Consider the following 24,896-nt stretch of genomic DNA (forward strand, 5'->3'; position numbering starts at 1 on the left):
CATCTGAAGATGTTTGGGGTCATCCCTTGGCTCAGGGGTTGGTTCTGGAGGTGTTTGTGGGGGACTTGGTTGCATCTGGAGATGTTTGGGGTCATCTCCCATGTCTACCCCACCCCAAGCTCTAACGTTCTCCACCCCGTGGCCATCAGGAACACAAAGTTCTCTTGACGGGCACCCCGCTCCAAAACACGGTGGAAGAACTCTTCAGTCTCTTGCACTTCCTGGAACCTTCCCAATTCCCTTCGGAAGCCGAATTCCTCAAAGATTTTGGCGATCTCAAGACTGAGGAACAGGTGAGGACATGGGGGCCGCCCCCCCCTCCACCCCTTTCCCCGGCCACCTGGGTCCTGCCCGTCCCTCGGTGACGTCGCCTCCTTGGTCCTACCTCCAGGTGCAGAAGCTTCAGGCCATCCTCAAGCCCATGATGCTCCGTCGGTTGAAGGAGGACGTGGAGAAGAACTTGGCGCCCAAACAAGAGACCATCATCGAGGTGGAGTTGACCAACATCCAAAAAAAATATTACCGGGCCATCTTGGAGAAGAATTTCTCCTTTCTCTCCAAAGGTGCCGGTCACACCAACATGCCCAATCTTCTCAACACCATGATGGAGCTACGGAAGTGCTGCAACCACCCCTACCTCATCAACGGTGAGGAAACGGGCGTGGCCAAGGGCGTGGCGGGGTGTCCCGTGTCCTCTCCTCGCCGTGGGGCATCAACACCATCTTTGGTTTTCATCCCGTTGGCCGTGGTGGCTTCTTGAAGCTCTGGTTGGGCTCAACGCGTTGGTGGGGGAGGTTCTTCAAGTCGTCTAGTTGGGTTTTGGTGCTCCTCAAGTTTTGGTTTGGGGGAGTTTCGCCCCACTGATGGTCCCGTCCCCACCCAACAGGCGCGGAGGAGAAGATCTTGGCCGAATTTCGAGAATCTTGCCACCACCACGTCCCCCACGACTTCCACCTCCAGGCCATGGTCCGCTCGGCCGGCAAACTGGTGCTGATCGACAAACTGTTGCCCAAACTCAAAGCCGGCGGCCACAAGGTCCTCATCTTCTCCCAGATGGTGCGATGCCTCGACATCTTGGAGGACTACCTCATCCAGAAGAGGTGAGGGAGGTGGGACGACGGGTTGGGGTTCGGGAAGACGGACCTTCACCTTGACCTTGAACGGTTTGGTGATTTTTTGTAGGTACCTCTACGAGCGGATCGATGGAAGAGTCCGGGGCAACCTCCGCCAAGCCGCCATCGACCGCTTCAGCAAACCCGACTCCGATCGCTTCGTCTTCCTCCTCTGCACACGGGCGGGAGGGTTGGGCATCAACCTCACCGCCGCCGACACCTGCATCATCTTCGATTCCGATTGGAACCCCCAAAACGACCTCCAGGTAACCCCCAAGTTGGAGATTTTAAGATGGCGGCGTCTTCGTTTCGAGACGCTCCACCGTTAATCTTCGGGTTTTTTTTGTTTTTTTAGGCTCAAGCGCGGTGTCACCGCATCGGGCAGAGCAAAGCGGTCAAGGTTTATCGTCTCATCACGCGTAATTCCTACGAGCGGGAGATGTTCGATAAGGCCAGTCTCAAGTTGGGGTTGGACAAGGCCGTGCTGCAGTCCATGAGCGGGCGCGAGGGCAACATCGCGGGGGTAAGGCGGGGCGGGGGGGGGGAAGGAAAACGGGGCGTCGAGGCCACGGGGGTGGGGGCCTTTGGGAGAAACGGGGCGGGAAGACCGTGGGGGTGGGGTCTTCTGAGGGAAATTGGGCCCAAAGATGTTGGGAATTGGGTTTTCTGAGGAAAATGAGGTGTGAAGACCATGGGGGGTGGGGTCCTTCAGGAGAAATGGGGCGGGAAGATGTTGGGAATGGGGTTTTCTGAGGGAAAGGAGGTGTGAAGACCACAAAGATGGCGCCTTTTGAGGGAAACGGGGTGTGAAAATCTTGGGAATTGGGTCTTTTGAGGGAAACGGGGTGTGAAGATCATGGGGTTGGGGTCCTTCAGGAGAAATGGGGCGGGAAGATGTTGGGAATGGGGTTTTCTGAGGGAAAGGAGGTGTGAAGACCACAAAGATGGCGCCTTTTGAGGGAAACGGGGTGTGAAGATCTTGGGAATTGGGTTTTCTGAGGGAAATTGGGCCCAAAGATGTTGGGAATGGGGTTTTCTGAGGGAAACAGGGCGTGAAGACCACAAAGATGGCGTCTTCTGAGGGAAACAGGGTGTGAAGATCTTGGGAATTGGGTCTTCTGAGGGAAATGGGGCGTGAAGACCATGGGGGTGGGATTTTCTCAGGGAAATTGGGCCCAAAGATGTTGGGAATGGGGTTTTCTGAGGGAAAGGAGGTGTGAAGACCACAAAGATGGCGTCTTTTGAGGGAAACGGGGTGTGAAGATCTTGGGAATTGGGTCTTCTGAGGGAAATTGGGCCCAAAGATCTTAGGAATGGGGTTTTCTGAGGAAAATGAGGTGTGAAGACCATGGGGGTGGGGTCCTTCAGGAGAAATGGGGTGGGAAGATGTTGGGAATGGAGTTTTTTGAGGGAAAGGAGGTGTGAAGACCACAAAGATGGCGTCTTTTGAGGGAAATGGGGTGTGAAGATCTTGGGAATTGGGTCTTCTGAGGGAAATTGGGCCCAAAGATCTTAGGAATGGGGTTTTCTGAGGGAAATGGGGTGTGAAGACCACGGGGTTGGGGTCTTCTGAGGGAAATTGGGCCCAAAGATGTTGGAAATCGGGTTTTCTGAGGAAAACGGGGTGTGAAGATCTTGGGAATTGGGTTTTCTGAGAGAAATTGGGCCCAAAGATCTTGGGGTTTTCTGAGGGAAACAGGGCGTGAAGACCACAAAGATGGCGTCTTCTGAGGGAAATGGGGTGTGAAGACCACGGGGGTGGGATTTTCTGAGGGAAATTGGGCGGGAAGATGTTGGGAATGGGGTTTTCTGAGGGAAAGGAGGTGTGAAGACCACAAAGATGGCGTCTTTTGAGGGAAACAGGGTGTGAAGATCTTGGGAATTGGGTCTTCTGAGGGAAATTGGGTCCAAAGATGTTGGGAATTGGGTTTTCTGAGGAAAATGAGGTGTGAAGACCACGGGGTTGGGGTCTTCTGAGGGAAATTGGGCCCAAAGATGTTGGAAATCGGGTTTTCTGAGGAAAACGGGGCGTGAAGACCCTAATTTTGAGGGATGTGGGGCCTGGGGGGTGGTTTGGGGTGGGAGCAGAGCCCCGTGGGCCTTCAGGCCACCTCCCTCACCCCCACCCCGGTCCCTCCCTTTTTTTTTTTCCCTCTCCCCCTTTCCTGGGCAGATCCAGCAATTCTCCAAGAAGGAGATCGAGGACCTGCTGCGGAAGGGCGCCTACGCCGCCATCATGGAAGAGGACGACGAAGGCTCCAAATTCTGCGAGGAAGACATCGACCAGATCCTGCTGCGCCGCACCACCACCATCACCATCGAGAGCGAGGGGAAAGGCTCCACCTTCGCCAAGGTACCTCCACGTCCTCATCCCCGGGGGTCCCACCTCGGAGAACATCCGTGAACGTTCTCCCCCCAACTCTTGGCCCAACTCTAGGCCAGCTTCGTGGCGTCGGAAAACCGCACCGATATCGCGTTGGACGATCCGAATTTTTGGCAGAAATGGGCTAAAAAAGCCGATTTGGATCTGGATCTGCTCAACAGCAAGGTCGGAGAAGACAACCGTTGGGTTGAGGGGGTTTGGGGGGGGGCGGCGCGGCGACGCTCAATGTGGGTTTTTTTGCCTCCATTTTGATCTCCAGAACAACCTCGTCATCGACACGCCGCGGGTGCGGAAGCAAACGCGTCACTTCAGCACCTTCCGGGATGACGATTTGGTGGAGTTTTCGGATTTGGAGAGCGAAGACGAAGAGAGACCACGATCCCGTCGGCACGACCGCCATCACCACGCCTTGCACCACGCCTACGGCCGCACTGACTGCTTCCGCGTGGAGAAACATCTGCTGGTCTACGGGTGAGGGGGCGGCGGGGGGCGGATCAGGGCCGGTTCTGCTCTGGTGGCCACCACGAGGAGGTTCTTGGGGGTGGACTAGGGGCAGCTTTGCTCTGGTGGCCACCACGAGGAGGTTCTTGGGGGTGGGGGGGGTGGACTATGGGCAGCTCTGCTCTGGTGGCCACCATGAGGAGGTTCTGCTCTGGTGGCCACCACGATGAGGTTCTTGGTGGGGAGAGTGGACTAGGCCCAACTCTACTACGGTGGCCACCACGAGGAGGTTTTTGGTGGAAGGAATAAACCTGCCGTGGTGGCCACCATGAGTAGTTCTTGGTAGAGACAAGTGGACAAGCTCCACTTCTATTGTGGTGGCCACCACAAGGAAGTTCTTGATGGGAGACAAGTGGGCAAGCTCCACCTCTACTATGGTGGCCACCATGAGGATGTTCTTAGTGGAAGGAATAGACCTGCCATGGTGGCCACCACAAGGAGGTTCTTGGTGGAGAGAGTGGACTAGGGCCAGTTTTACTGTGGTGGCCACCATGAGGAGGTTCTTGGTGGAGAGAAGTGGACTAGGGTCAGTTTTAGTGTGGTGGCCACCACAAGGAGGTTCTTGGTGGAAGGAATAGACCTGCTATGGTGGCCACCACGAGGAGGTTCTTGGTGGAGACAAGTGGACAAGCTCCAACTCTTCCTGGTGGCCACCACGATATTTGGTGGAGAGAGTGGACTAGGGTCAGTTCTACTGTGGTGGCCACCACGAGGAGGTTCTTGGTGGAAGGAATAGACCTGCCATGGTGGCCACCACGAGGAGGTTCTTGGTGGAAGGAATAGACGTGCCATGGTGGCCACCACAAGGAGGTTCTTGATGGAGAGAAGTGGACTAGGGCCAGTTTTACTGTGGTGGCCACCATGAGGATGTTCTTAGTGGAAGGAATAGACCTGCCATGGTGGCCACCACGAGGAGGTTCTTGGTGGAGACAAGTGGACAAGCTCCAACTCTTCCTGGTGGCCACCACGATGAGATATTTGGTGGAGAGAGTGGACTAGGGTCAGTTCTACTGTGGTGGCCACCACGAGGAGGTTCTTAGTGGAAGGAATAGACCTGCCATGGTGGCCACCACGAGGAGGTTCTTGGTGGAAGGAATAGACCTGCCATGGTGGCCACCACGAGGAGGTTCTTGGTGGAGAGAAGTGGACTAGGGCCAGTTTTACTGTGGTGGCCACCACAAGGAGGTTCTTGGTGGAAGGAATAGACCTGCCATGGTGGCCACCATGAGGAGGTTCTTGGTGGAAGGAATAGACGTGCCATGGTGGCCACCACGAGGAGGTTCTTGATGGAGAGAAGTGGACTAGGGCCAGTTTTACTGTGGTGGCCACCATGAGGATGTTCTCAGTGGAAGGAATAGACCTGCCATGGTGGCCACCACGAGGAGGTTCTTGGTGGAGACAAGTGGACAAGCTCCAACTCTTCCTGGTGGCCACCACGATGAGATATTTGGTGGAGAGAGTGGACTAGGGTCAGTTCTACTGTGGTGGCCACCATGAGGAGGTTCTTGGTGGGGAGAGTGGACTAGGGCCAGTTTTACTGTGGTGGCCACCACGAGGAGGTTCTTGGTGGAGAGAAGTGGACTAGGGCCAGTTTTAGTGTGGTGGCCACCATGAGGAGGTTCTTGGTGGAAGGAATAGACCTGCCATGGTGGCCACCACGAGGAGGTTCTTGGTGGAAGGAATAGACCTGCCATGGTGGCCACCACAAGGAGCATCTTAATGGAGACAAGTGGACAAGCTCCAGCTCTTCCTGGTGGCCACCACAAGGAGGTTCTTGGTGGCGGTGGCCGCTGGGAGGTGGTGACACCCCAACCCAAGACCTCCTTGGCCACCAACCTTCTCCTCTGTCCCCCCCCCCTCCCCCCCCCCCCCTCCAAGGTGGGGCCGATGGCGGGAGATCCTGTCCCACGGGCGCTTCAAGCGGCGCCTCTCGGAACGCGACGTGGAGACCATCTGTCGCGCCATCTTGGTTTATTGTCTTCTCCATTACCGAGGCGACGAGAACATCAAAGGCTTCATCTGGGACCTCATCAGCCCCACCGAGAACGGCAAGGCCAAGGAACTCCAAAACCACTCGGGTGAGGGGGTCTACGACAACTTCTGGGACAACTGGGGACCTCCCGAGGTCCCGTTTTGACCGTTTTTCCCCCTTTTTTTTTTTTTTGTTTTGTTTTTGTTTTTTTTTTTCCCCCCACCCGTTTTCTCCAGGACTTTCCATCCCGGTTCCTCGAGGTCGGAAGGGGAAGAAGGTCAAATCTCAAAGTACTTTTGATGTCCACAAAGCCGAGTGGATCCGAAAATACAACCCCGACACCCTCTTCCAAGACGAGAGTTACAAGAAACATCTCAAGCATCAATGCAACAAGTGGGTGGAGGTCTTGAAGGTCCCTTTTCTGTCCTCCTCGTGGTCCTTTCGTGGGGTTTTTTGGGGTTGACCCTCCCGTCCCACCACCTCCCAGGGTTCTCTTGAGGGTGCGGATGCTCTACTACCTGCGGCAGGAGGTGATCGGCGACCAGGCGGAGAAGGTGTTGGCGGGGGCGGTGGCCGGGTGAGTCCGCAAGACCTTCCTTGAGGTGCTTCAGATCTTCTCGGTGGGGGAGGTTGGGGTGCTCCAGACCCTTTTTGGGGTGGTTGGAGGTGCTACAAGACCTATTGGGGGTGCTCCGGATCTTCCTTGGGGTGGTTTGAGGTTCTCCAAGATCTCTCTGGGGTGTCTTGGGGTGCTCCGGATCTTCCTTGGGGTGGTTTGAGGTGCTCCAAGATCTCTCTGGGGTGTCTTGGGGTGCTCCAGATCTTCCTTGGGGTGGTTTGAGGTGCTCCAAGATCTCTCTGGGGTGTCTTGGGGTGCTCCGGATCTTCCTTGGGGTGGTTTGAGGTTCTCCAAGATCTCTCTGGGGTGTCTTGGGGTGCTCCAGATCTTCCTTGGGGTGGTTTGAGGTGCTCCAAGACCTCTTTGAGGTGCTCCAGACCTTCTTCAGGGGAGTTGGAGGTTCTCCAGACCCTCTTTGAGGTGGTTTGAGGTGCTCCAAGACCTTTTTGGGGTGCTTTGGGGTGCTCCAGATCTTCCTTGGGGTGGTTTGAGGTGCTCCAAGATCTCTTTGGGGTGTCTTGGGGTGCTCCAGATCTTCCTTGGGGTGGTTTGAGGTTCTCCAAGATCTCTTTGGGGTGTCTTGGGGTGCTCCAGATCTTCCTTGGGGTGGTTTGAGGTGCTCCAAGACCTCTTTGAGGTGCTCCAGACCTTCTTCAGGGGAGTTGGAGGTTCTCCAGACCCTCTTTGAGGTGGTTTGAGGTGCTCCAAGACCTTTTTGGGGTGCTTTGGGGTGCTCCAGATCTTCCTTGGGGTGGTTTGAGGTGCTCCAAGATCTCTTTGGGGTGTCTTGGGGTGCTCCAGATCTTCCTTGGGGTGGTTTGAGGTGCTCCAAGACCTCTTTGGGGTGTCTTGGGGTGCTCCAGATCTCCCTTGGGGTGGTTTGAGGTGCTCCAAGATCTCTTTTGGGGTGTCTTGGGGTGCTCCAGACCTTTTTCAGGAGAGTTTGAGGTTGTCCAGACCCTCTTGGGGTGGTTTGAGGTGCTCCAAGACCACTTTGAGGTGTTCTTGGGGTGCTCCAGACCTTCTTTGAGGTGCTCCAAGATCTCTTTGAGGTGCTTCAGATCTTTTTCGGGCTGTTTTGGGGTGCTCCAGACCCTCTTTGAGGTGATCCAGACTCTCTTTGGGGCGTCTTTGGGTGCTCCAAAACCTCTTGGGGGGAGTTTGAGGTGCTCCAAGATCTCTTTGAGGTGCTCCAAGACCTTTTTTGGGGTGTTTTGGGGTGCTCTAGACCTTCTTTGTGGGGGTTTGAGATGCTCTAAGATCTCTTTGGGTGTCTTGGGGTACTCCAGACCCTCTCTGAAGTGGTTTGAGGTGCTCCAAGACCTCCTTGAGATGCTCCAGAGCCTCTTTGAGGTGGTTTTGGGGTGCTCCAGAGCCTCTTTGAGGTGGTTTTGGGGTGCTCCAAGACCTCTTTGGGATGCTCCAAGACTTCCTTGGGGAACTTTGAGGTTCTCCAAGACCTCCTTGAGGTTCTCCAACTCCTCTTTGAGCTCCTCCAAGCTGGTTTTGGGCTGCCCCACCCCACTTCCTCCCCCCCTTCCATACTATAACTTGACCCGGGGTCCACTTTTGGGGTCCCCCCACCCCCCATAAACCCCCCCCCAATTTCCCCCCACCCCAAACCAGTGACATCGACATCTGGTTCCCGCTGGTGGAGCAACTGGAGGTCCCGACCTCGTGGTGGGACGCCGAAGCCGACAAATCCCTCCTCATCGGCGTCTTCAAACACGGTGAGACGGGAGGGGGAAAAAAACATCATTTTCGGGGTGAAACCTGCCGGAATTAGGATCGTGACAGGGCGTACCCTCTTTTTTTTTAATTTTTGGGGGAAAAAAGGCTACGAAAAGTACAACACGATGCGTGCCGACCCCGCGCTCTGCTTCTTGGAGAAGGCCGGCCGCCCCGACGAGAAGGCTATCGCTGCCGAGCAGCGCCTGGACGTCGGCGAAGGGTGAGTTTTGGGGGACCCCCCCCCTTGAATTTGGGGGGTTCCAGACCCTTTTTGGGGGGTCCTGACTCTTTTGGGGGGGGGGGGTGGGGTGCTCCAGGCCCTCTTGGGGGTGGTTGGAGGTGCTGCAAGACCTATTTGGGGTGCTCCAGATCTTCCTTGGGGTGGTTTGAGGTGCTCCAAGACCTCTTTGGGGTGTCTTGGGGTGCTCCAGATCTTCCTTGGGGTGGTTTGAGGTGCTCCAAGACCTCTTTGGGGTGTCTTGGGGTGCTCCAGATCTTCCTTGGGGTGGTTTGAGGTGCTCCAAGATCTCTTTGGGGTGTCTTGGGGTGCTCCAGATCTTCCTTGGGGTGGTTTGAGGTGCTCCAAGACCTCTTTGGGGTGTCTTGGGGTGCTCCAGATCTTCCTTGGGATGGTTTGAGGTGCTCCAAGACCTCTTTGGGGTGTCTTGGGGTGCTCCAGATCTTCCTTGGGATGGTTTGAGGTGCTCCAAGACCTCTTTGGGGTGTCTTGGGGTGCTCCAGATCTTCCTTGGGATGGTTTGAGGTGCTCCAAGACCTCTTTGGGGTGTCTTGGGGTGCTCCAGATCTTCCTTGAGGTGGTTTGAGGTGCTCCAAGACCTCTCTGGGGTGTCTTGGGGTGCTCCAGACCTTCCTTGGGATGGTTTGAGGTGCTCCAAGACCTCTTTGGGGTGTCTTGGGGTGCTCCAGATCTTCCTTGGGATGGTTTGAGGTGCTCCAAGACCTCTTTGGGGTGTCTTGGGGTGCTCCAGACCCTCTTTGAGGTGCTCCAAGACCTCTTTTTGGGGTGCTCCAGACCTTCTTCAGGGGAGTCTGAGGTTCTCCAGACCCTCTTTGAGGTGGTTTGAGGTGCTCCAAGATCTCTTTGGGGTGTCTTGGGGTGCTCCAGACCCTCTTTGAGGTGCTCCAAGACCTCTTTTTGGGGTGCTCCAGACCTTCTTCAGGGGAGTCTGAGGTTCTCCAGACCCTCTTGGAGGTGGTTTGAGGTGCTCCAAGATCTCTTCAGGGGTGTTTTGGGGTGCCCCAGCCCCTCTCATGGGGACTTTGGGGTGCTCCAGCCCTTCTTTGGGGTGATTCAGGGTGCTCCAGACCCTTTTTTTGGGGTCCTGACCCTTGTTTTGGGGTGTTTTGGGTGTTCCAGGTCTTCTTTAGGGTGCTCCAGAGCCTTTTTGGGGGGTTCTGGCCCTATTTGGGGGGGCTTTGGGGTACTCCAGACCCTTTTTGGGGTGTCCTGACCCTTTTTTGGGTGTTTTTGGGTGCTCCAGTCCCTCTCTTAGGGGGGATTTTGGGGTGCCCAGGCCTCTTTCTGGGCTGTTTTGGGGTTCCCCAGCCCCTTTTTTTGGGTGTTTTGGGGTTCCCCAGCCCCTTTTCAGGGAGATTTTGGGGTGTCCCAGCCCCTTTTGTGGCTGTTTTTTGGGGTTCCCCAGCCCTATTTTGGGGTGTTTTGGGGTTCCCCAGCCCCTCCTTAGGAGATTTTGGGGTGCCCCAGCCCTTTTCTGGGCTGTTTCAGGGTTCCCCACCCCCTTTTTTGGGTGTTTTGGGGTTCCCCAGCCCCTTTTTGGGCTGTTTTGGGGTGCCCCACCCCCTTTTTTGGGGTTCCCCAACCCCTTTTTTAGGAGATTTTGGGGTGCCCCAGCCCCTTTCTGGGCTGTTTTGGGGTTCCCAAGCCCTTTTTTGGTTTGTTTTGGGGTGCCCCACCCGCTTTTTGGGGAGATTTTGGGGTGCCCCACCCCCTTTTTGGGGGAGATTTTGGGGTTCCCCAGCCCCTTTTTAGATTGTTTTGGGGTACCCCACCCCCTTTTTTGGGTGTTTTGGGGTTCCCCAGCCCCTTTTTTAGGAGATTTTGGGGTTCCCAAGCCCCTTTTTGGGCTGTTTTGGGGTGCCCCACCCCCTTTTTGGGGGAGATTTTGGGGTTCCCCAGACCCTTTTCGGATTGTTTTGGGGTTCCCCACCCCCTTTTTGGGCTGTTTTGGGGTTCCCCACCCCCTTTTTTAGGAGATTTTGGGGTTCCCAAGCCCCTTTTTTTGGTGTTTTGGGGTGCCCCACCCCCTTTTTTGGGGAGATTTTGGGGTTCCCCACCCCCTTTTTTCGGTGTTTTGGGGTTCCCCAGCCCCTTTTTGGGCTGTTTTGGGGTGCCCCACCCCCTTTTTTGGGGTTCCCCAACCCCTTTTTTAGGAGATTTTGGGGTTCCCCACCCCCTTTTTTAGGAGATTTTGGGGTTCCCCACCCCCTTTTTTGGGGAGATTTTGGGGTTCCACAGCCCCTTTTTGGCCCGTTTTGGGGTTCCCCACCCCCTTTCTGGGCTATTTTGGGGTTCCCCACCCCCTTTTTGGGGGCGATTTTGGGGTGCCCCCCCCTTTTTGACCTGTTTCGGGGTGCCCCAACCCCTCTCCATGACCCCTCCACCATCCTCCTTTCTCCCCCTCCACCCCCCCCCTTTCCCCTTCATCCCCCCCCGCCTCGATTTCGGGGTGTCCCCCCCTTAATTTCAGGCTGTCCCCCCCCCTCTTAATTTTGGGGACCCCCCCCCAAATTTCGGGGTGCCGCTGATGACCACGCCATGCTAATACCGACCGGCCGCAGGGCCGGGTTGAGTTCAACCTCCAAAGTCTGAGCCACCCCTTTTTTTTGGGGGGGGCATTTTTGGGGGTTCGGGGGGGGTGGATTTTTACACTGGGGGAGGGTTTAAATTTTTGGGGGACCCTCCCTTATTCCCCATTTTTGGGGTTTTTTTTATAAATTTCCCAGCGTGGATTTCGATAAAGACTGCGAAGACCCCGAATACAAACCCCTCCCCGGGACGGCCAAGGAGGTGGACGAAGAGGTAAAAAAAAAAAAAAAAGGGGGACCCCCCCCCCCCCAAAATCTATAGGTTTCCCCTTAAATCTATAGGTACCCCCCCATATTGACCCCCCCAGAATTTTGGGGGGGCCCTGGGGGGACCCTAAAACCTCCCCCCCCCCTGCCCCAGGCTGACCCCCTGATGCTGCTGGACGAGGAGATCTCGGTGGTGGACGGGGATGAAGGTAAAAAATTTGGGGGGGCGGGGGGGGGGGGGGGGGGTGTCCCCTATAGGGTTCTATAGGGTCGTGCTGCCACAGAGCCTTGGGGGGGGCCCAGAGAGGACCCCCCGGGGACCTATAGGACCCCTAAAAGACCTATAGGACCCCTAAAAGACCTATAGGGGCCCCCGAGAGATCTATAGGGACCCCGAGAGATCTATAGGGACCCTGAGAGATCTATAGGGACCCCCAAAAGATTTATAGGACCCCAAAAGACCTATAGGGACCCCCAAGAGATCTATAGGGCCCCCAGGGAGGCCAATATAACCCCCAGGAGACCCATAGGGACCCCCAGGAGACCCATAGGACCCCCAGGAGACCTATAGGGACCCCCAGGAGATCCATAGGGACCCCCCAGAAGATCCATAGGGACCCCCAAGAGATCCATAGGGACCCCCAGGAGACCCATAGGACCCCCAGAAGATCCATAGGACCCTCAGGGAGGCCAATGTGACCCATAGGAGACCCATAGGACCCCAAGAGACACGTAGGGACCCCCGAGAGACTCATAGGGACCCCCAGGAGACCCATAGGCCCCCAATTTGCTCTATAGGACCCCCAGGAAGGCCAATATGATCCATAGGAGACCCATAGGGACCCTCAAGAGACCCATGGGACCCCCAAGAGATCCATAGGACCCCCAGGAGACCCATAGGGACCCCCAGGAGATCCATAGGGACCCCCAGGAGACCCATAGGACCCCCAAGAGACACGTAGGGACCCCCAAGAGATCCATAGGGACCCCCAGGAGACCCATAGGGACCCCCAGGAGATCCATAGGACCCCCAAGGAGAACAATAGGACCCCCAAGAGACACGTAGGGACCCCCAAGAGATCCATAGGGACCCCCAGGAGACCCATAGGGACCCCCAGGAGATCCATAGGACCCCCAAGGAGAACAATAGGACCCCCAAGAGACACGTAGGGACCCCCAAGAGATCCATAGGACCCCCAAGGAGACCCATAGGACCCCCAGAAGATCCATAGGACCCTCAGGGAGGCCAATTCGACCCATAGGAGACCCATAGGACCCCCAAGAGACACGTAGGGACCCCCGAGAGACTCATAGGGACCCCCAGGAGATCCATAGGACCCCCAGGAGATCCATAGGACCCCCAAGAGACACATAGGGACCCCCAAGAGATCCATAGGGACCCCCAGGAGACCCATAGGACCCCCAAGAGACACATAGGGACCCCCAAGAGATCCATAGGGACCCCCAGGAGACCCATAGGACCCCCAAGAGACACATAGGGACCCCCAAGAGATCCATAGGGACCCCCAGGAGACCCATAGGACCCCCAAGAGACACATAGGGACCCCCAAGAGATCCATAGGGACCCCCAGGAGACCATAGGACCCCCAGGAGACCTATAGGGACCCCCAGGAGATCCATAGGGACCCCCAGGAGACCCATAGGAGCCCCCCAGGAGATCCATAGGGACCCCCAAGAGATCCATAGGGACCCCCAGGAGACCCATAGGACCCCCAAGAGATCCATAGGGACCCCCAGGAGACCCATAGGACCCCCGAGAGACTCATAGGGACCCCCAGGAGATCCATAGGACCCCCAGGAGACCCATAGGGACCCCCAGGAGACCCATAGGACCCCCAGGAGATCCATAGGGACCCCCAGGAGACCCATAGGACCCCCAAGAGACACATAGGGACCCCCAAGAGATCCATAGGACCCCAAGGAGACCCATAGGACCCCCAGAAGATCCATAGGACCCTCAGGGAGGCCAATTCAACCCATAGGACCCTCAAGAGACACGTAGGGAACCCCAAGAGATCCATAGGGACCCCAAGAGACCCACAGGACCCCCAAGAGACACATAGGACCCCCAAGAGATCCATAGGGACCCCCAGGAGACCCATAGGGACCCCCAAGGAGACCCATAGGACCCCCAGAAGATCTGTAGGACCTCTCCCCCCCGCCCATGACGTTGTTTGCCCGCAGGCCAACCCCCGCAGCCGGGCCAACCCCTGTGGCCTCCGGGCTCGGTGCTGACGGCGCGGCTACGACGCCTGATCACGGCGTGCCAACGCTCCTACCAACGGGAGCAGCTGCGGGCCGAGGCGGCCGAACGCGGCGACCGCCGGCGCCGTCGCTGCGAAGCCGCCTGCAAGCTCAAGGAGATGGCCCGGAGGGAGAAACAGCAGAGGTGAGGGGAGGGGGGCTGGGGGGGGGGGCTCTGGGAGCTCATGGGGGTGAGATTTGGGGTGCTGGGAGCTCACGGGGGTGAGTTTTGGGGTGCTGGGAGCTCATGGGGGTGAGAGTTGGGGTGCTGGGAGCTCATGTAGGGGGTATTTGGGGTGCTGGGAGCTCATGGGGGTGAGTTTTGGGGTGCCAAGAGCTCATGCAGAGGAGTTTTGGGGTGCCAAGAGCTCATGGGGGTAAGTTTTGGGGTGCTGGGAGCTCATGCAGAGGAGTTTTGGGGTGCCAAGAGCTCATGCAGAGGAGTTTTGGGGTGCTGGGAGCTCATGCAGAGGAGTTTTGGGGTGCCAAGAGCTCATGCAGAGGAGTTTTGGGGTACCAGGAGCTCATGGGGGTAAGTTTTGGGGTGCTGGGAGCTCATGGGGGTGAGATTTGGGGTGCTGGGAGCCTGGGCAGGGGGGTTTTGGGGTACCAAGAGCTCATGTAGGGAGGATTTGGGGTGCTGGGAGCTCATGCAGAGGAGTTTTGGGGTGCCAGGAGCTCATGGGGGTGAGTTTTGGGGTGCCAGGAGCTCATGGGGGTGAGTTTTGGGGTGCTGGGAGCTTGTACAGAGGAGTTTTGGGGTGCCAAGAGCTCATGTAGGGAGGATTTGGGGTGCTGGGAGCTCATGGGGTGAGATTTGGGGTGCTGGGAGCTCATGCAGAGGAGTTTTGGGGTGCTGGGAGCTCATTGGGGTGAGTTTTGGGGTGCTGGGAGCCCACGCAGGGGGGGTTTTGGGGTACTGAGAGCTCGTGTAGGGAGGATTTGGGGTTCTGGGAGCTCATGGGGGTGAGTTTTGGGGTGCCAAGAGCTCATGTAGGAGGATTTGGGGTGCTGGGAGCTCATGGGGGTGAGATTTGGGGTGCTGGGAGCCTGGGCAGGGGGGTTTTGGGGTGCCAAGAGCTCATGTAGGGAGGATTTGGGGTGCTGGGAGCTCATGGGGGTGAGTTTTGGGTGCTGGGAGCTCATGGGGGTGAGATTTGGGGTGCTGGGAGCTCATGGGGGTGAGTTTTGGGGTGCTGGGAGCTCATGCAGAGGAGTTTTGGGGTGCTGGGAGCTCATTGGGGTGAGTTTTGGGGTGCTGGGAGCCCACGCAGGGGGGTTTTGGGTACTGAGAGCTCGTGTAGGGAGGATTTGGGGTGCTGGAGCTCACGTGGGTGAGTTTTGGGGTGCTGGGAGCTCATGGGGGTGAGATTTGGGGTGCTGGGAGCCTGGGCAGGGGGGTTTTGGGGTACTGAGAGCTCGTGTAGGGAGGATTTGGGGTTCTGGGAGCTCACGTGGGTGAGTTTTGGGTGCTGGGAGCTCATGGGGGTGAGATTTGGGGTGCTGGAGCCTGGGCAGGGGGGTTTTGGGGTACTGAGAGCTCGTGTAAGGAGGATTTGGGGTGCTGGGAGCTCATGGGGGTGAGTTTTGGGGTGCTGGAGCTTGTGCAGAGGAGTTTTGGGGTACCAGGAGCTCATGGGGGTGAGATTTGGGGTGCTGGGAGTGTGGGCAGGGGGGTTTTGGGGTGCTGGGAGCTCATGGGGGTGAGTTTTGGGGTGCTGGGAGATCGTGCAGAGGAGTTTTGGGGTACCACAGAGCTCATGTAGGGAGGATTTGGGGTGCTGGGAGCTCATGGGGGTGAGTTTTGGGGTGCTCGGAGCTCATGGGGGTGAGATTTGGGGTGCTGGGAGCTCATGCAGAGGAGTTTTGGGGTGCCAGGAGCTCATGGGGGTGAGATTTGGGGTGCTGGGAGCCTGGGCAGGGGGGGTTTTGGGGTACCAAGAGCTCATGTAGGGAGGATTTGGGGTGCTGGGAGCTCATGGGGGTGAGTTTTGGGGTGCTGGGAGCTCATGCAGAGGAGTTTTGGGTACCAGGAGCTCATGGGGGTAAGTTTTGGGGGGCTGGGAGCTCGTGTAGAAGCTCCATTTTAGGATTTTTGGGGTTCAGGGGCCCCGTTCCTGCCTTTTTAGAGTTCAGGAACCCCATAACTCATATTTTTGGGGTTCAGAGACCCCATAATTCATATTTTTGGGGTTCAGAGACCCCATAAATGGTGGTTTCGGGGTGCAGGAACCCTCGCCCAGGTTCTGGAGATCCAGGGGCTTCCTCTCCGCCATTTTGAGGTGCTGAACCTCCATTTTAGGATTTTTGGGGTTCAGGGGCCCCATTCTCGTTATTTTGGGGTTCAGGAACCCCATAACTCATATTTTTGGGGTTCAGAGACCCCATAATTCATATTTTTGGGGTTCAGAGACCCCATAAATGGTGGTTTCGGGGTGCAGGAACCCCTCGCCCAGGTTCTGGAGATCCAGGGGCCTCCTCTCCGCCATTTGAAGTGCCGAATCTCCATTTTAGCTTTTTTGGGGTGCAGACACCCCATAACCGTTGTTTTTTTGGGTGCAGGTGGACCCGTCGGGAACAGGCCGATTTTTACCGGGTGGCCTCCAGTTTCGGGGTGGAATTCGATCCCGACGGCGGCCGGTTCCGGTGGGGTCGGTTCCGCGCTTTGGCCCGGTTGGAGAAGAAGACGGACGAGAACCTCACCAAGTTCTTCCAACGGTTTCGTCGCCATGTGCCGGCAGGTTTGCCGCCTGCCGCCCGCCCCCGGAGACGGTACGGGGGTTGGGGGGGGACGGACACCCCGAATTTGGGGGTGGGGGTGGGTGGGGGACCCACTGATGATTGGGTGGGGGGGTCCCAAGGGATTTGAGGAGATCTCCGTGGGGTTAGGGACCTCTTCGTTGGGTTGAGGACATCTCTGTTGGGTTGGGGACCTCTTTGTTGGGTTGGCGACCTCTTTGTTGGGTTGGCGACCTCTTTGTTGGGTTGGAGACCTTTTTGTTGGGTTGGGGACCTCTCTGTTGGGTTGGGGACCTCTTTGTTGGGTTGGAGACCTCTTCGTTGGGTTGGAGACCTCTTCGTTGGGTTGGAGACCTCTTCGTTGGGTTGAGGACATCTCTGTTGGGTTGGGGACCTCTTTGTTGGGTTGGGGACCTCTTTGTTGGGTTGGAGACCTCTTTGTTGGGTTGGAGACCTCTTCGTTGGGTTGAGGACATCTCTGTTGGGTTGGGGACCTCTTCGTTGGGTTGGAGACCTCTTCGTTGGGTTGGAGACCTCTTCATTGGGTTGGGGAGGTCTCTGTTGTGTTGGGGACATCTCCATTGGGATGAAGACATATCCATGGGGTTGGGGACCTCTTCGTTGGGTTGGAGAACTCTTCGTTGGATTGAGGACATGTCTGTTGGGTTGGGGACCTCTCCGTTGGGTTGGGGACCGCTCCATTGGGTTGGGGACCTCTGCGTTGGGTTGAGGATCTCTCCGTTGGGTTGGGGTACTCTTCTTTGAGTTGGGGACCTCTTTGTTGGGTTGAGGACATCTCCATGGGGTTGTTAGACTCTATGGGGTTGGCATCACCCTGGGTTGACGAAGTCGGGGGTCAAGTTGACCAACCCAACGATGGTATTGACCAACCCAATGGTGTTGAGCAACCCAACGATGGTGTTGGCCAAGCCAAAGGTCAAGTTGACCAACCCAAAGGTCCAGTTGACCAACCCAATGGTGTAACCACCCCAAAGGTCCAGATGACCAACCCAACCATGGTGTTGACCAACCCAAATGTCAAGTTGACCAACCCCAAGGCCCAGTTGACCAACCCCAAGGCCCGGTTGACCAACCCAAAGGTCTGGTTGACCAACCCAAAGGTCCGGTTGACCAACCCAACGGTGTTAACCTCCCCAAAGGTTCAGTTGACCAACCCCAAGGCCCGGTTGACCAACCCCAAGGTCCGGTTGACCAACCCAACGGTGTTAACCACCCCAAAGGTCCAGTTGACCAACCCAACGATGGTGTTGACCAACCCCAAGGCCCGGTTGACCAACCCAAAGTCCCGATTGACCACCCCAAAGGTCCAGTTGACCAACCCAATGATGGTATTGACCAACCCCAAGGCCCGGTTGACCAACCCCAAGGCCCGGTTGACCAACCCAAAGGCCCGGTTGACCAACCCAACGCTGTTGACCCCCCCCAAAGCTCCACTTCCCGCCCCCCACCGCTGACTCCGCCCTCCCCTCCCTCACCGTCTCTCTCCCCCGTTCTCTCCAGAGCCCCCCGACCCTTCCATCCCCGTCTCGCCCGTCTCGGCCGGCCGAGCCTCTCGCGGCCTTCGCCGTTTGTCCCTCCTGCGGCTCCTACGGGAGCAGGTCCTGCGGCACCCGCTGCTCCCCGCCCGCCTGGCGCTGTGTCCCCCGCCGGGCCCCGACCTCCCGCCGTGGTGGCAACGAGGTCACCACGATGGCGAACTTCTCCGAGGAGCGGCCCGGCACGGTTTGGCTCACCCCGAAACGGCCATTTTGGGCGATCCCGAGTTTTCTTTCGCCGCGGCGAGGTGGAGGTATCTCCGGGCTCAAGCGGACGTCGGGGGGACGCCGCCACCGCCCATGACGCCGCCGACGGCACCTCAAAACCTTCTGGGCCAAGCGGTGGCTTTGGCGCCGCCCACCGAGGACGAGGATTCGGAGTTGGAGAAGTTGTCGGCGTCCGGTTCCGAGTCGTCGTCTTGCGAAGAGGACAGCGAGGAGGACAGGGGTGAGGGATGGAACACCCCCAAAAGCCTCGGGGGGATCCCCAAAAAGGCTGCTGGGACCCCAAAATCCTGGGGGGGGAACCCCCAAAAATATTTGTAGGATCTTCTCGTTCTGGTGGGATCTTCGTAATCCTTGTAGGACCTTCTCAATCGTTGTAGGACCTTCTCAATCCTTGTAGGAAGCTTTTTTTTGGTGGAAGCCCTCAAAAATTTTGGGGGAACCCCTAAAAATCCTGGTGGAACGCCCCAAAAATCCTGGGGGGACCCCAAAATCCCTGTGGGAACCCCCAAAAATCCTTGTAGGACCTTCTAGTTCTGGTGGGATCTCTATAATCCTTGTAGGACCTTCTCAATCCTGGAAGGTTCTTTTTGGTGGAAGCCCTCAAAAATCCTGGGGGAACCCCTAAAAATCCTGGTGGAACACCCCAAAAATCCTGGGGGGAGCCCAAAATCCTGGGGGACCCCAAAATCCCGGTGAGAACCCCCAAAAATCCTTTTAGGACCTTCTAGTTCTGGTGGGATCTCTATAATCCTTGTAGGACCTTCTCAATCCTTGAAAGAAGCTTATTTTTGGTAGAAGCCCTCAAAAATCCCGGGGAGAACCCCTAAAAATGGTGAGGGGACCCAAAAACCCTGAGGGGAGCCCCAAAAAATCCCGGGGGGACTCCAAAAACGTTCCTGAGACCCTAAAATCCTGGTGGGAACCCCCAAAAATCCTTGTAGGCGCTTCTAGTTCAGGTGAGAGCTTTGTATTCCTTCTAGGACCTTCTCAAGCCTTGAAGGAGTGTTCTTTTCCGGGTGAAACCCCCCAAAAATTCTGGGGAGACCCCCCAAAATTCTGGTGGGACCCCAAAATCCTGGGAGGACCCCAAAATCCTGGTGGGAACCCCCAAAAATCCTTGGAGGACCTTCTAGTTTTGGTGGGACCTTCATCATCCTTCTAGGACCTTCTCAAGCCTCGAAGGAGGCTTCTTTTTTTGGCAGAACCCCCCCAAAAATCCTGGGGGGGACCCCCAAAATGCCTGATGGGACCCCAAAATCCTTGTAGGACCCCCCCCCCAATCTTGGTGGGACCCCAAAATCCTTGGAGGACCCCAACCCAAAATTTTGGTGGGACCCCACAAACCCTCGTAGGAACCTTCCAAAATTCCAGTGGAACCCCCCCCAAATCCCCTTGGGGATCCCCAATCCTTGGAGGATCCCCCCAAAATCTTAGCGGGGACCCCAAAATCCTGATGGGACCCCCCTTAAATCCCCGTGGGGGACCCCAAAAATCTGGGTGGGGACCCCCCCCCAAAATCTTGGTGACACCCCAAAAAACCCTTGTAGGCCCCCCTCGATTTTTGGGCCCGTTCCTCCTCCTTTTGGGCCCCCCCAAATCCTTCTCAGACCCCCCCATTTTTTGGGGGGGGACCCCAAAACCCCCCTAAAATGCCCCCCCCCCCCGGCCTCTTAAAGGTGCGGAGCCGTCGTGCGGCGCCGAGGAGGAGGAAGAAGAGGACGAAGAGGAAGAGGAGGACGAAGAGGAAGAGGAAGAGGAGGAGGAAGAAGAGTCCCCCCCAATTTCCGCGAGGGGGGGGTCCCCAAGACCGCCCCCCCCCCCGGGGCCCCCCCTCACGGGGCCCCCCCCGGCCCCCCGAAACCTCCACGAGTGGCCCAAGGTGAGCCCCAACCCTTGGAGAAGGCGGGGGGGGGGGGGGGGGGACACACACAACAACCCCTTAGACCCCCCCAAAATTTTTGGGGGGACCCCCCAAACCCCCCCCCAAAATTTAGCAGGGGGGTCCCCTCGAGTTTTTTTGCCCCCCCCCCCGCAAAAATTTTTTTTTTTTTACCCCAAAAAAAAAAAATAATTTTAGGACCGAGCCCTGATCCGCCGGCTGGACCTGGTGTGCCGCGCGGTGCTGTCGGGCGAGTGGCCCTCGGAAGATTTTGGGGGGGCCCCGGGGGGGTACCCCGAAAATTCCCCCCCCGTGGGGCCCCCCCCACCTCCACCGCCCCCCCCCGTCGCCGCCGACCCCCCCCCTTACACCCGTTTACCCGCCACGAGGAGAAAGAATTCACGGTGCAAATCAAAGACGTGAGTATTAATTTTTTGGGGGGGGGGGGGGGGGAGGGTTTGGGGGTCCCCCTAAAATTTTGGGGGGACTTTGAGGATTTTGGGGGGTTCTTAGGATTGAGGGGACCCCCCCCGGCTTTAATTTTTGGGGTTTGTCCCCCCCCTAAAACGCAGGAGGAGGGGTTGAAATTGACTTTCCAAAAACACCGTTTGGTGCCCAACGGGGCGATTCGGGAGGCGCCTCAGAAGAAAAACAGTAAAAAATTAGTGGAGGTGAGTCCTAATTTTTCAGCGTTTCGCCTTAAAATTTTGGGGGTGTCGCACCCCAAAATTTGGGGTCTCCAAAAAATTGGAGCGTTTTTCTTTTTGTAGCTGGAATTACGGTGCCTGGAAGGGCTCCGCGATCCGGGGGGGACCCCGAAAACCGTCTCCCCCCCCTCAAAGCGGCCGCGATTTCGCCGTCGACCCCCGATTTTTACCGGTGAGTCGCCCCCCCCAAAAAACACCTTTTTTACCTCAAAAACCCGCTTTTTCACCCCAAAAAATAACCCGCCCGCACCCCAAAACCCCCCTCAGCGCTTTAAAATTTCCAGCGCCCCAAAAAACCCCCCTGACACCCCGTTTTTTTACACCCCCCCCCCCCCAGTTCGTGGAGCCGCGGCGGGAGCAGCACAAGTGGCACCGGAAGAAGGTAAAAAAATGGGGGGCGGGAGGGGGGGGGGGACCCCAAAACCCCCCCTGGGGCACCCCAAAATTTGGGGGGGGGGGGTTTAGGGACCCCCCAAAAGTCTGGGGGGGCCCCTGAGCTCCCCCCTGAGGGGTTTGGGGGGGTCCCGGGGGTCCCCCCCCCTGTAAAATTCAGGGGTTTTTTTAGGCCTCGTTTGGGGTTTTTCACCATTTTGAGGCCCCTCCCGCCATTTTGGGGCCTATTTCCCGCCATTTTGGGGACCCCCCCGCCATTTTGAGGGCCCCCCCCCGGCCATTTTGTGACCCATCTCCCTCCATTTTGGGGTTTTCCACCATTTTGTGGCCCATTTCCTGCCATTTCGGGGTCCCCCTCCTCCATTTTGTGGGCCCCCCCCCGCCATTTTGTGACCCATTTCCCGCCATTTTGTGACCCATCTCCCACCATTTTGTGCCCCCCCCTGCCATTTTGGGTCCTTGTCCACCATTTTGGGGTCTCCCCTCCACCATTTTAAGTCCCTCCTCCGCCATTTTGTGTCCCCCTCCGCCATTTTGGGGGCTCCTCCGCCATTTTGATCCCCCTTCCACCATTTTGAATCCCCCCTCCGCCATTTTGAATCCCCCCTCCGCCATTTTGAATCCCCCTTCCACCATTTTGAATCCCCCCTCCGCCATTTTGAATCCCCCCTCCGCCATTTTGATCCCCCTTCCACCATTTTGAATCCCCCCTCCGCCATTTTGAATCCCCCCTCCACCATTTTGAATCCCCCCTCCACCATTTTGATCCCCCCTCCGCCATTTTGAATCCCCTTCCACCATTTTGAGCCCCCTCCACCATTTTGAATCCCCCCTCCATTTTAAGCCCCCTCCGCCATTTTGAATCCCCCCTCCGCCATTTTGAATCCCCCTCCGCCATTTTGAATCCCCCCTCCACCATTTTGAATCCCCCCTCCGCCATTTTGAATCCCCCTCCGCCATTTTGATCCCCCTTCCACCATTTTGATCCCCCTTCCGCCATTTTGAATCCCCCCTCCGCCATTTTGAATCCCCCTCCGCCATTTTGATCCCCCTCCGCCATTTTGAATCCCCCTTCCACCATTTTGAATCCCCCCTCCGCCATTTTGATCCCCCTTCCGCCATTTTGAATCCCCTTCCACCATTTGAATCCCCCTTCTACCATTTTGAGCCCCCTCCACCATTTTGAATCCCCCCTCCGCCATTTTGAATCCCCCTCCGCCATTTTGAGCTCCCTCCGCCATTTTGAATCCCCCCTCCGCCATTTTGAATCCCCCTTCCACCATTTTGAATCCCCCCTCCACCATTTTGATCCCCCTTCCACCATTTTGAGCCCCCCTCCACCATTTTGAATCCCCCCTCCACCATTTTGAATCTCCCCTCCGCCATTTTGAATCCCCCCTCCGCCATTTTGATCCCCCTTCCACCATTTTGATCCCCCCTCCACCATTTTGAATCCCCCCTCCACCATTTTGAATCCCCCCTCCGCCATTTTGAATCCCCCCTCCGCCATTTTGATCCCCCTTCCACCATTTTGATCCCCCTCCACCATTTTGAATCCCCCCCTCCACCATTTTGATCCCCCCTCCACCATTTTGAATCCCCCCTCCACCATTTTGATCCCCCTTCCACCATTTTGATCCCCCCTCCACCATTTTGAATCCCCCTTCCACCATTTTGAATCCCTTCCACCATTTTGAATCCCCCTTCTACCATTTTGAGCTCCCTCCGCCATTTTGAATCCCCCCTCCGCCATTTTGAATCCCCCTCCGCCATTTTGAATCCCCCCTCCGCCATTTTGAATCCCCCTTCCACCATTTTGAATCCCCCCTCCGCCATTTTGATCCCCCTTCCGCCATTTTGAATCCCCTTCCACCATTTTGAATCCCCCTTCTACCATTTTGAGCCCCCTCCACCATTTTGAATCCCCCCTCCGCCATTTTGAATCCCCCCTCCGCCATTTTGAGCTCCCTCCGCCATTTTGAATCCCTCTCCGCCATTTTGAATCCCCCCTCCGCCATTTTGAGCTCCCTCCGCCATTTTGAATCCCCCCTCCGCCATTTTGAATCCCCTTCCACCATTTTGAATCCCCCCTCCACCATTTTGATCCCCCTTCCACCATTTTGAGCCCCCCTCCACCATTTTGAATCCCCCCTCCACCATTTTGAATCTCCCCTCCGCCATTTTGAATCCCCCCTCCGCCATTTTGATCCCCCTTCCACCATTTTGATCCCCCCTCCACCATTTTGAATCCCCCCTCCACCATTTTGAATCCCCTTCCACCATTTTGAATCCCCCTTCTACCATTTTGAGCTCCCTCCGCCATTTTGAATCCCCCCTCCGCCATTTTGAATCCCCCCTCCGCCATTTTGAATCCCCCCTCCGCCATTTTGAATCCCCCCTCCATTTTAAGCCCCCTCCGCCATTTTGATCCCCCCTCCGCCATTTTGAGCCCCCCTCCGCCATTTTAACCCCTCCACCACCATTTTGAGCCCCTCCCCCTTTATTTTGGTGTGTGTTTGTGTCCCCCTCCCCCCTCCCCTCCCCCCATTTTGTGGCCAATCCCCACTCACCCCCTTTTTTCCCCCCTCCCCCTCCCCCCCCCCAGCCCTTCCTCCCCTCCCCCCCCGCAGGGTTGGACCTGGCCAAGATGGTGGCGCTGATGGGGGGGGGGGGAGGAGGAGGAGGGGCGGGCCGGGGGGGGGAGGGGCGGCCCTTTTCCCGCCCCCCCCTCCCCCATTCCGCCCCCCCCTCCCCCCCCCGGAAGAGGAAGAGGAAGAAGAGGAAGAGGAAGAGGAGGGGGCGCCCTTCCCCCTCCTGGCCGACCCCATGCTCCCCCCCACCTCCGATTCCGACTGATTTTTGGGGGGGGGGGAGGGGGCGCCCCTCCCCCCCTCACGGACCCCTCCCCCACCCCCCCCCCGATATTTATATAAATATGTAAAATGTCTTGTGTCATAAAACGCGAAAAAAAAAAATTTAAGGAAAAAAAAAAAAAAAAAGGAAAAAAAAAAAAAAAACAACACGACAAAAAAGGAGGAAAAAAAAAAAAAACCCAAAAAAAACCCCAAAAAAACAACAAAAAAGACCCAAAAAAAAAAAAAAAAACCCAAAAAAAGGTGGGTGGGGGAAGGGGGGTGGGGGAGGGGCGGAGGGGGGAGGGAGGGGGGGAGGGGCGGCGTGGGGGAGGGGCGGGGGGTGGGGGCGGGGTTTGTTTTTTAATAAAAAAGGCGGCGAAAACGGCACAAAGTGGTGGTTTGGTTTTGATTGGGGGGGGAGGGGAGGGGGCGGGGCCCCGCGTTAATTAACACGGTCATTAACTGCCGTTAATTGACCCTCAGTAACCCACCACCCGTCATTAACCCCCATTAATTAACCCCCATTAATTATCCCCATTAATTAACCCCCATTAATTAACCCCCATTAATTAACCCCCATTAATTATCCCCATTAATTAACCCCCATTAATTAACCCCCATTAATTAACCCCCATTAATTATCTCCCATTAATTAACCCCCATTAATTATCCCCATTAATTAACCCCCATTAATTAACCCCCATTAATTATCCCCATTAATTAACCCCCATTAATTAACCCCCATTAATTAACCCCCATTAATTATCCCCATTAATTATCCCCCATTAATTAACCCATTAATTATCCCCATTAATTATCCCATTAATTAACCCCCATTAATTAACCCCATTAATTAACCCCCATTAATTATCCCCATTAACTCCCATTAATTAACTGCCATT

At 56.7% G+C, this 24,896-nt stretch overlaps 1 protein-coding gene across 1 annotated transcript in view; it reads left to right on the forward strand.

The window, feature by feature from the left end:
- CHD8 (chromodomain helicase DNA binding protein 8) overlaps positions 1–24,066 on the forward strand; it is a 37,024-nt gene extending 12,958 nt beyond the window's left edge. Inside the window, exons 14-37 of the mRNA XM_074813916.1 lie at positions 150–293; positions 392–647; positions 887–1,100; positions 1,183–1,378; positions 1,468–1,635; positions 3,286–3,465; positions 3,550–3,660; positions 3,755–3,966; positions 5,875–6,074; positions 6,205–6,361; positions 6,456–6,545; positions 8,214–8,317; positions 8,424–8,538; positions 11,304–11,379; positions 11,527–11,581; positions 13,578–13,782; positions 16,200–16,409; positions 17,898–18,380; positions 19,837–20,039; positions 20,238–20,458; positions 20,612–20,710; positions 20,810–20,918; positions 21,084–21,128; positions 23,745–24,066. Coding sequence (XP_074670017.1) covers positions 150–293; positions 392–647; positions 887–1,100; positions 1,183–1,378; positions 1,468–1,635; positions 3,286–3,465; positions 3,550–3,660; positions 3,755–3,966; positions 5,875–6,074; positions 6,205–6,361; positions 6,456–6,545; positions 8,214–8,317; positions 8,424–8,538; positions 11,304–11,379; positions 11,527–11,581; positions 13,578–13,782; positions 16,200–16,409; positions 17,898–18,380; positions 19,837–20,039; positions 20,238–20,458; positions 20,612–20,710; positions 20,810–20,918; positions 21,084–21,128; positions 23,745–23,995 — 4,104 coding nt within the window. The 3' untranslated portion in view covers positions 23,996–24,066. The remainder of the gene's footprint in view (positions 1–149; positions 294–391; positions 648–886; positions 1,101–1,182; positions 1,379–1,467; positions 1,636–3,285; positions 3,466–3,549; positions 3,661–3,754; positions 3,967–5,874; positions 6,075–6,204; positions 6,362–6,455; positions 6,546–8,213; positions 8,318–8,423; positions 8,539–11,303; positions 11,380–11,526; positions 11,582–13,577; positions 13,783–16,199; positions 16,410–17,897; positions 18,381–19,836; positions 20,040–20,237; positions 20,459–20,611; positions 20,711–20,809; positions 20,919–21,083; positions 21,129–23,744) is intronic.
- The last annotated feature ends 830 nt before the right edge of the window (positions 24,067–24,896 follow it).

The sequence above is a fragment of the Strix aluco genome, unplaced genomic scaffold (genome assembly GCF_031877795.1).
Source record: "Strix aluco isolate bStrAlu1 unplaced genomic scaffold, bStrAlu1.hap1 HAP1_SCAFFOLD_152, whole genome shotgun sequence".
NCBI lineage: Eukaryota > Metazoa > Chordata > Aves > Strigiformes > Strigidae > Strix > Strix aluco.